We start from the raw sequence: 10,313 nt of genomic DNA on the forward strand, positions 1-10,313 counted from the left end.
TCCTCCTCCCAGAGCTCTTTCTCTCCAGTTTTTCCCTTTATTCCTCCTCCCAGAGCTCTTTCTCTCCAGTTTTTCCCTGTTTTCCTCCTCCCTGAGCTCTTTCTCTCCTGGTTTTCCCCGTTTTCCTCCTTCCCAGAGCTCTTTCTCCCCAGTTTTCCCCATTTTCCTCCTCCCAGAGCTCTTTCTCTCCTGGTTTTCCCTGTTTTCCTCCTCCCTGAGCTCTTTCTCTCCAGTTTTCCCCTGGTTTTCTCTTCCCAGAGCTCTTTTTCTCTAGTTTTCCCATTTTCCTCTTCTCAGTTTTTTTTCCCCATTTTCCTCTCCAGTTTTTCCCTGTTTTCCTCCTCCCAGACCTCTTTCTCTCCTGGTTTTCCCTGTTTTCCTCCTCCCAGAGCTCTTTCTCTCCAGTTTTTCCCTGTTTTCCTCCTCCCAGACCTCTTTCTCTCCTGGTTTTCCCTGTTTTCTTCCTCCCAGAGCTCTTTCTCTCCAGTTTTTCCCTGGTTTTCTCTTCCCAGAGCCCTTTTTCTCTAGTTTTCCCATTTTCCTCTTCTCAGTTTTTCTCCCCATTTTCCTCTCCAGTTTTTCCCTGTTTTCTTCCTCCCAGAGCTCTTTCTCTCCTGGTTTTCCCTGTTTTTCTCCTCCCAGAGCTCTTTCTCTCCTGGTTTTCCCTCTTTTCCTCCTCCCAGAGCTCTTTCTCTCCAGTTTTTCCCCATTTTCCTCCTCCCAGAGCTCTTTCTCTCCAGTTTTCCCTGTTTTTCTCCTCCCAGAGCTCTTTCTCTCCAGTTTTTCCCTGTTTCCCTCCTCCCTGAGCTCCTTCTCCCCCTTTTCCCAGCCCTCCCCTAACAGCTTTTCCCTCTTTTCCCCCCCACAGCTCATCCAGTTCCTGATTTCCTTGGTGCAATCCAACCGAATTCTCGGGGTCAAGAGGAAGATGTGAGTCTGCATTCCTGCATCCACGGAAAAATTCCAGGGGGACAAAGGCAGGACCGGCAGAGTTGGGATCTCCCGGATCCCTGGGAGCCTCGCAGGGGGCAGGACTGGGAATCCTGGGATTTGGGAGGTGGATTCCTCCCCCTCCCCCTGGTTTTTCCCGGCGGTTCCCGCACGAGGGGATCCGGATCCCGTCCGTGTTCCCGCTCCCGGCTCATCCCGGGGTTCCTGTGGAATGGCAGGGCTGGCTCTGGGCACCATCTGGCAGCAGCTTAATTAGCGTTAATGAGCAGGGGGGAGGTGGAAATGATGGATCTGGGGAGGACAAACGGCTCCTCCAGAGCCCTCAGCCCCTGGAAAAGATGGATGGGCCGGGCCCCCCGTGCCTGGAGCAGTGGGAATGCAGGACAGGGAAGGGACAGGCACAGCTCTGGCACAACACGAGGGGGAGACCAGGGGCTGGGAAAAGCCCTCCAAGGCCTCGGGATTCACATTCCCAGGATCCACATTCCCGCTTGGCAAAGAGCAGAGAGCAGCCCCGGGGGCTCCCTGTGTTCCCCAACATCAGGGAATCCTGGAATCAGGGAGTCACAGCGTGGGTTGGCTGGGAAGGGACCTTAATTCCCAGCCAGTGCCACCCCTGCCATGGGCAGGGACACTTTTCCACTCTCCCAGGGTGATCCAACCTGCCCTGGGACACTCCCAGGGATGGGGCAGCCACAGCTCCTCTGGGAATTCCATCCCAGCCCCTCCCCACCCTCCCAGCCAGGAATCCCTTCCCACTATCCCACCTAACCCTGGGAAGCCATTCCCTGGGTGCTGTCCCTCCAGCCCTTGGCCCCAGTCCCTCTCCAGCTCTCCTGGAGCCCCTTTTAGGCCCTGGAAGGGGCTCCAAGGTCTCCCTGGATCCTTCCCTTCTCCAGGGGAACATTCCCAGCTCTCCCAGCCTGGCTCCAGAGCAGAGGGGCTCCAGCCCTGGGAGCAGCTCCGTGTCCCCTCTGGATTCACTCCAGCAGCTCCGAGTCTCTCCTGGGCTGGGTTCCCAGTGCCTGTGGGTGTGGATCCAGGTCTCTCCCTGGGTTTTCCCTTCTCCAGGATCCCTGTCCTGGCTCCCTGTGGCCCATCCCGGTGTCCTCCTGCCCCTCTGGATTCACCCAGACCCGGCACAGCTGTCCCTTGTCCCGGGGGGGGGCTCTGTGGGATGGGATGTTCCCGATCCCTGGGATCCAGTGTGTGACTCCGGTGTTTCTTGGGAATTCCCGCAGCCCCCTGATGTTGAACGACAGCAGTTCAGCACATTCCATGCCCAAGTACAGCCGCCAGTATTCCCTGGAGCACGTCCATGGATCATCCCCCTACGCAGTGAGTGCTGCTGGAGCGGGAGGGGACCTGGAGCTGTGGGAACAAGGCCCTGGATTTGTGGGAAGGGGACAAGGACCTGGATTTGTGGAGAGGGAACAAGACCCTGGATTTATGGGAAGGGAACAAGGCCCTGGATTTGTGGAGAGGGAACAAGACCCTGGATTTGTGGAGAGGGAACAAGACCCTGGATCTGTGGGAAGGGAATAAGGCCCTGGATTTGTGGGAAGGGGACAAGGCCCTGGATTTGTGGAGAGGGAACAAGACCCTGGATTTATGGGAAGGGAACAAGGCCCTGGATTTGTGGAGAGGGAACAAGGCCCTGGATTTGTGGAGAGGGAACAAGGCCCTGGATTTGTGGAGAGGGAACAAGGCCCTGGATCTGTGGAGAGGGAACAAGGCCCTGGATTTGTGGGAAGGGAACAAGGCCCTGGATTTGTGGGAAGGGGAACAAGGCCCTGGATTTGTGGGAAGGGGAACAAGGCCCTGGATTTGTGGGAAGGGGAACAAGGCCCTGGATTAGTGGGAAGGGAACAAGGCCCTGGATTTGTGGAGAGGGGAACAAGGCCCTGGATTTGTGGAGAGGGAACAAGGCCTTGGATTTGTGGGAAGGGGAACAAGGCCCTGGATTTGTGGGAAGGGGAACAAGGCCCTGAATTTATGGAGAGGGGAACAAGGCCCTGGATTTGTGGAAAGGAGAACAAGGCCCTGTTTTGGGCTCTTTTCCAGTGGTTTTCCCATTGTAAACCTTTCCCTCCCCTTCTCCTTTGGGATTGGCAAAGCCCTTCAGGGTGGCAACTGCATCCCAGCCCAGCCAGAGCCCCTGGCTCGGAATTCCCAGGGGAGGCTGGACAGGGAAGGGGGGTTGGGGCAAAGATCCCGCTCCTGGCAGCGGATTTGTGTCCACGGAGCCGGGAGCAAGGTGGGAATTGTGGAGCAGAGCCAAGTGGTGCCTGTGCACGGGATAATCCCAGAGGCTGTGGGTTGGAAAAGCCTTGGGATGAGAGCAGGGAGCAGCTCTGGGGATGAGGGGGTGTCCTGCAAGACGCAGGGAATCACAGAATTCCAGGCTGGTTTGGGTGGGAAGGGGCCGTAATTCCCATCCAATTCCACCCTTGTGCCATGGGCAGGGACTTGTGCAGCTGGATCAGGTTGTTCCAAGCCCATCCAACCTGGCCTGGGACACTCCCAGGGATCCAGGGGCAGCCATGGCTTCTCTGGGAATTCCATCCCAGCCCCTCACCCCCTCACCCTCCCAGCCAGGAATCCCTTCCCACTATCCCACCTAACCCTGGGAAGCCATTCCCTGGGTGCTGTCCCTCCAGCCCTTGGCCCCAGTCCCTCTCCAGCTCTCCTGGAGCCCCTTCAGGCCCTGGAAGGGGCTCCAAGGTCTCCCTGGAGTTTCCCTTCTCCAGACTGGCCATTCCCAGCTCTCCCAGCCTGGCTCCAGCCTCCGTTACCCGGATCCTCTGGCACTGCTGTATTCCAGGAGCAGAACATTCCAGCTGGGAACATCCTGAGCTTTCCAGCTGAGCTCTGTTGCAGCACCAGAGCTGTCCCAGTTCCCGGGTCTGATCCTGCCTGGGAACATCCCGTTCCATTCCCAGGGTTTGGGCCTCTGGCTCTCCCCTCCCGACTCCCTGGAGCCCCGAGGTGATCCTGGTGAATTTTTGAGCAGAATCCCGGAATAGCCGAGCCCATTCCAGCCCCCCCCCGGCCTCAGCCCACCCCGGAGCCGCTCTCTGATCCCGTTCCAGTTCCCTCCATCCTCTGATCTCCCTTTCCAAGGGCGGCAAATCTTCCCCCGGAGCCACGGGAGCCCTTCCAGGAGCCCGGGATTGGGATTTTCAGCTCCAGATTGGACTGGGAAAGGAGAGTTGGGGGTGTTTTGGAGTGAGCTGCCAGTGAGAGGGAAGGGGATCCTGGCAATTCCGGAGTCTCTGCTTTGCCAGGGATCGAATCAGTTATGTATTCCCAAAAAACCAGCTCAGCTCAGTCGGTGCCGGCTGTGTTTTCCCAAAAAAACCCCCTCAGTGTGGGGATGGATCCTCTGGGCCCCCCCGGCCCATCCAGCCTGTCCTTGGTGCTCCAAGTGCAGCCCCGGACTGGGAGAAACAGGGAGTGCCCCAAACGCTGGGATTTGGAACAGGGAATAATAATCCAGCGTTCCAGGACTTTGGGGTGTCTGCAGGGCCCGGCTGGCACAAAACATGGAATGGTTTGGGTGGGAAAGGACCTTCAGGATCATCCATTCCCACCCCCTGCCATGGGCAGGGACACTTTTCCACTCTCCCAGGGTGATCCAACCTGCCCTTGGACACTCCCAGGGATGGGGCAGCCACGGCTTCTCTGGGAATTCCATCCCAGACCCTCCCCGCCCTCCCAGCCAGGAATCCCTTCCCACTCTCCCACCTAACCCTGGGAAGCCATTCCCTGGGTGCTGTCCCTCCAGCCCTTGGCCCCAGTCCCTCTCCAGCCCTCCTGGAGCCCCTTCAGGCCCTGGAAGGGGCTCCAAGGTCTCCCTGGATCCTTCCCTTCTCCAGGTGAACATTCCCAGCTCTCCCAGCCTGGCTCCAGAGCAGAGGGGCTCCAGCCCCGGGAGCAGCTCCGTGTCCCCTCTGGATTCCCTCCAGCAGCTCCCCGTCCTTCAGGAATGTTGGGAAGCCCCAGAGCTGCAGGGGGGTCTCACCCGAGGGGGCAGAGGGGCAGAATTCCCCCTTTCCCTGCTTCCCACGCCGTGGGATGAGCCCGGGACACACGGAGCGCTCCGGATTCCGGCTCCATATCCCTGTTTCCCCCCTTCCCTGCGGCCACAGGGAACCATTTTCCCTCCTTCCTGAGGATTCTTCCCTGCCAGGGGAGCCGAGGGGCTGGAAAAGGTGGGGCTGGATGAGCCAATCCCGGGATTTGGAGCCCAGGGAATGTCGGGGGGGGGGACAGGAATTCACCTGCAGGGAAGGAAGGATTGGGCTGTTCCCACATTCCCATTGGAATTCCAGCGCTCCTGGAATGTCCTTTGTGTCCTGGAGTGCCCCAGAGGGGATCCAGGTCATTCCCAATTGATTTGCTCCTTGGTTGGTATCCAAGAGCAGCATTTCCTGGAATTCCCTGTATTCCCGGGCTCTGGAATTCCATCCCGGCGTTCCTCACGTGGGGATTTCTGGTTTGGAGCAAAAGAGGGGTTTAGTGGGAAATAAATAACTGAATAAAATAGTAAAGAACTAAATAAAATAGTAAATAACTAAATAGAAATGAAAAATTAACGAAATAAATAACTAAAAATAAAAATTAAATAAAATAATAAATAACTAAATAAATATAAAAATGAAATTAAATAAAAAATAACAAAATAAAAATAAAAAATAATGAAATAACTAAATAAAAATAAAAATTAAATAAAATAATAAATAACTAAATAAATATAAAAATGAAATTAAATAATAAATAACTAAATAAAAGTAAAAATTAATGAAATAACTAAATAAAAATAAAAATTAAATAAAATAATAAATAACGAAATAAAAATAAAAATTAACAAAATAAAAATTAACAAAATAAATAACTAAATAAAAATAAAAATTAACAAAATAACTAAATAAAAATAAAAATTAAATAAAATAATAAATAACTAAATAAAAATAAAAATAACTAAATAAATAAAAATTAAATAAAATAATAAATAACTAAATAAAAATAAAAATAATTAAATAAAAAATAAATAACTAAATAAAGATAAAAATTAACAAAATAAATAAAAATAAAAATTAAATAAAATAATAAATAACTAAATAAAACTAAAAATTAACAAAATAAATAAATAAAAATTAAATAAAATAATAAATAACTAAATAAAAATAAAAATAAATAACTAAATAAAAATAAAAATTAAATAAAATAATAAATAACTAAATAAAACTAAAAATTAACAAAATAAATAAATAAAAATAAATAAAACAAACTAAATAAAATAATAAATAACTAAATAAAACTAAAAATTAACAAAATAAATAAAAATAAATAAAACAAACTAAATAAAATAATAAATAACTAAAAATGAATAAAAAATGAATAAAATAATAAAATACTGCATAAATAAAACTTATCTGTTATAAAAATGATGAAAATAGAAATCAAATTACGAAAATAAATCAGTAAATTGAAAAATTCGATATTCAAATAATGAAAATAAAGTCAATAAGTGAAGTAAATAAAATAATAATTGAATAACGTAAAAAATAAAACAATAAAATTATAAATAAACGAAAATACTTCATTATAGAAATAATAAAAATAAAATAATAAATTTTAAAAAATTAATAAATAAAAATGTCTTTGTTATACAAATAACGAAAATTAAAGAAAATCAGAAAGGAAATAAATAACTGAAGAAAGAAACAACTGGAAGGTGTTTTAGGGGATTTCAACCCCTTCCCTCCCTGGGATTTTGGGATTCCAACCCCTTCCCTCCCTGGGATTTTGGGATTTCAACCCCTTCCCTCCCTGGGATTTTGGGATTTCAACCCCTTCCCTCCCTGGGATTTTGGGATTTCAACTCCCTCCCTCCCTGGGATTTTGGGATTTCAACCCCTTCCCTCCCTGGGATTTGGGGATTTCAACCCCTTCCCTCCTTGGGATTTGGGGATTTCAACCCCTTCCCTCCCTGGGATTTTGGGATTTCAACTCAGTCCCTCCCTGGGATTTTGGGATTTCAACTCCCTCCCTGGGATTTTGGGATTTCGGGATTCCAACTCCCTCCCTGGGATTTTGGAATTTCAACCCCTTCCCTCCCTGGGATTTTGGAATTTCAACCCCTTCCCTCCCTGGGATTTTGGAATTTCAACCCCTTCCCTCCCTGGGATTTTGGAATTTCAACCCCTTCCCTCCCTGGGATTTTGGAATTTCAACCCCTTCCCTCCCTGGGATTTTGGAATTTCAACCCCTTCCCTCCCTGGGATTTTGGAATTTCAACCCCTTCCCTCCCTGGGATTTTGGGATTCCACCTCCCTCCCTCCCTGGGATTTGGGGATTTCAACCCCTTCCCTCCCTGGGATTTTGGGATTCCAACCCCTTCCCTCCTTGGGATTTTGGGATTTCAACCCCTTCCCTCCCTGGGATTTTGGGATTCCAACCCCTTCCCTCCTTGGGATTTGGGGATTCCAACTCCCTCCTGGGGATTTTGGGATTTCAACCCCTTCCCTCCTTGGGATTTTGGGATCCCACCTCCTTCCTCCCTGGAATTTTGGGATCCCACCACCTTCCTCCCTGGAATTTTGGGATCCCACCTCCTTCCTCCCTGGAATTTTGGGATCCCACCTTCCTCCTTCCCCCTTGGGATTTTGGGATCCCACCCCTTCCTCCCCCTTTGGGATTTCGGGATGTCCGTGCCTCCTCCCCTGGGATTTCAGGCCACACCCTCCCACCTTCTTGGGATTTTGGGATCCCACTCTGGGATTTTTGGGATCCCTCTCCACCTTCCTTCCCCCTCTGGAATCTCGGCATCCCGCCCTGCCTCCCCCTCCGTGGAATTTTGGGATGCCTCTTCCTCCCTCGTCGGGATTTTGGGGTCCTACCCTCCCCATCCTCCTTGGGATTTTGGGATTCCTCCTTCCCCCTTGGGATTTTGGGATCCCACCCCCTTCCTCCCCCTTTGGGATTTCGGGATGTCTGCGCCTCCTCCACCGGGATTTCGGGCCACACCCTCCCACCTTCTTGGGATTTTGGGATCCCACTCTGGGATTTTTGGGATCCCTCTCCACCTTCCTTCCCCCTCTGGAATCTCGGCATCCCGCCCTGCCTCCCCCTCCGTGGAATTTTGGGATTCCTCCTTCCTCCCCTGTCGGGATTTCGGGCCGCACCTCTCCTTCCCCCGGGAATTCCGGGGGCTCCCCTCGCCCCCCCCCCCGTTCCCGACGGAATTCCGGGCTCTCCGTGCCCGGTGCCGCTTCCCCACGGCCCCTGTGCTTGTCATTCCAGGCCTCCTCCCCCGCCTACAGCGGCTCCAACCTGTATTCCCCGGATTCCTCGGCCAATTCCGGCCCCATCATCTCCGACGTGACGGAACTGGCCCAGTCCAGCCCCTCGGCCTCTCCCAGCGGGAGCCTGGACGGAAGGTGGGATCCCGCTCCCAAAAAAAAAAAAAACAAAACCCTGGAAAGCTCGTGTTCCCGAGCGGCCAAACCCCGTCAGGACGTTGTTATCCCGCTGGGAATTCCCTGGAAAACGCCTGGGGTCGGACGCAGAGCCGCGAGCTCGGGCCCCGTTCCCTCAGCCGGGGTTTTTCCGGAGCCTCGGGATTGTCCCTCCGGAGCGTTTTGGTTCGGGAGCTGCCCTCTGGGTTGGGTTTGCTCGGCTCTGATTCCTTATTCCAAGCGACATTCCCTCCTCCTTCCAGTGGGAACCTCCGGGGGTTTGGGGGGGCACAGTTTGCTTCCCGCAAGGAAACCCGGCTGCTCCATCCTATGGAATTACAAATTCCTGGGAGCGGGGGGAGCTGGGCCCGCCCTTCCCAACCTGCTGCGCAGGCGAGGGGGTGCAGGAAGCAGCTGCATTCCCGAAAAACTGAGAGCAGCAGCTTTATCCCAGCTTTATCCCAGGTTTATCCCAGACCACGCAGGGAGAGGATCCCTAAAAAAATCCGCAGTTTTTTGGGGCCCCTCGGGTTCCCGTTCCCTGGCAGAGGTTCTCCCATTCCACAGGGAATTCAGCGGCCTTTCCCTGCATCCCGGGATGTGGCTGCTCAGTCCCATTCCCTGAACTTCCTGACCCCCCTTCCCTCGGCTCCTCCTGCTCTCCCAGCTCCCTTTTCCCCCTTTATTGGGTCGTTCCCGGCCTTGGCACATCCCCCACAGATCCCACGGACTGCCCTGAATTCCCTGTGCCGGGAACGGAGTCGTTCCCGCCATCTTTTGGGAATAATTAAATCCCAACCCCCTGGTTTTGTGGGGATTTTGTCCCCCGGGGCTTAAAAAAGGGTCCCTGGGCTGCTCCTCCCGAGCTTTTCCACGGCAACAGCTCCTCTGTTTTCCCTGCTCCATGAAAAATCCCATCACCCCCCCGCCCAGATCCTGCTCGGCAGGTCCTGGGGGAGCAGCTCCAGGAGCCTCTGGATACCGGGAATACGGAGGGACAGGGAGTCCCTGGATGTGCCAGGGGAGCAGAGCAGGGTCAGGATCGGGGAGGGAATAGTTAGGGACTGGTTCACCTTGGAATCAGGGAATTCCAGGATGGAAGAGACCTTCAGGATCATCCATTCCCATCCCCTGCTGTTGGCAGGGACACCTTCCCACCATCCCAGGGGGATCCAACCTGGCCTTGGACACTCCCAGGGATCCAGGGGCAGCCACAGCTCCTCTGGGAATTCCATCCCAGCCCCTCCCCACCCTCCCAGCCAGGAATCCCTTCCCACTATCCCCCCTAACCCTGGGAAGCCATTCCCTGGGTGCTGTCCCTCCAGCCCTTGGCCCCAGTCCCTCTCCAGCTCTCCTGGAGCCCCTTCAGGCCCTGGAAGGGGCTCCAAGGTCTCCCTGGATCCTTCCCTTCTCCAGGCTGGATATTCCCAGTTTTCCCAGCCTGGTTCCAGTGGAACGATTCGAGCGGGAAGGAATTTTAAGAATCATCCATTCCAACCCCCTGCCATGGGCAGGGACACCTTCCCATATCCCAGGGTGCTCCAGCCTGCCCTTGGACACTCCCAGGGATGGGGCAGCCACAGCTCCTCTGGGAATTCCATCCCAGCCCCTCCCAGCCAGGAATCCCTTCCCACTATCCCACCTAACCCTGGGAAGCCATTCCCTGGGTGCTGTCCCTCCAGCCCTTGGCCCCAGTCCCTCTCCAGCTCTCCTGGAGCCCCTTCAGGCCCTGGAAAGGGCTCCAAGGTCTCCCTGGATCCTTCCCCTTCTCCAGGGTGAACACCCCAATCCCCTCATCCCTGAGCTCCCAGACACCTCCACGCAGCCCTGGGAGCAAAGAATTCCATCCCTCCACCCGCCCCTGAGCCCCTCCTGTCCCCGTTTCCCCCTTCCCGGCGT

The 10,313-nt window shown here is 52.9% G+C and overlaps 1 protein-coding gene across 1 annotated transcript; it reads left to right on the forward strand.

Annotated features, from left to right (window-relative positions):
* Nucleotides 1–868: 868 nt before the first annotated feature.
* On the forward strand, nt 869–8,848 carry LOC120322781 (heat shock factor protein 1-like; the record flags this gene model as incomplete). Its single annotated transcript, XM_039379024.1, has 4 exons — nt 869–930; nt 2,193–2,289; nt 8,260–8,620; nt 8,808–8,848. Coding segments are annotated over 4 exons (561 nt in total), but the record flags the coding sequence as incomplete, so codon positions are not given.
* Between the last annotated feature and the right edge of the window lie 1,465 nt (nt 8,849–10,313).

Source organism: Pipra filicauda, unplaced genomic scaffold (assembly GCF_003945595.2).
Source record: "Pipra filicauda isolate LSUMZ 115617 unplaced genomic scaffold, ASM394559v2 scaffold1538_size34454_pilon, whole genome shotgun sequence".
Taxonomy (NCBI): domain Eukaryota; kingdom Metazoa; phylum Chordata; class Aves; order Passeriformes; family Pipridae; genus Pipra; species Pipra filicauda.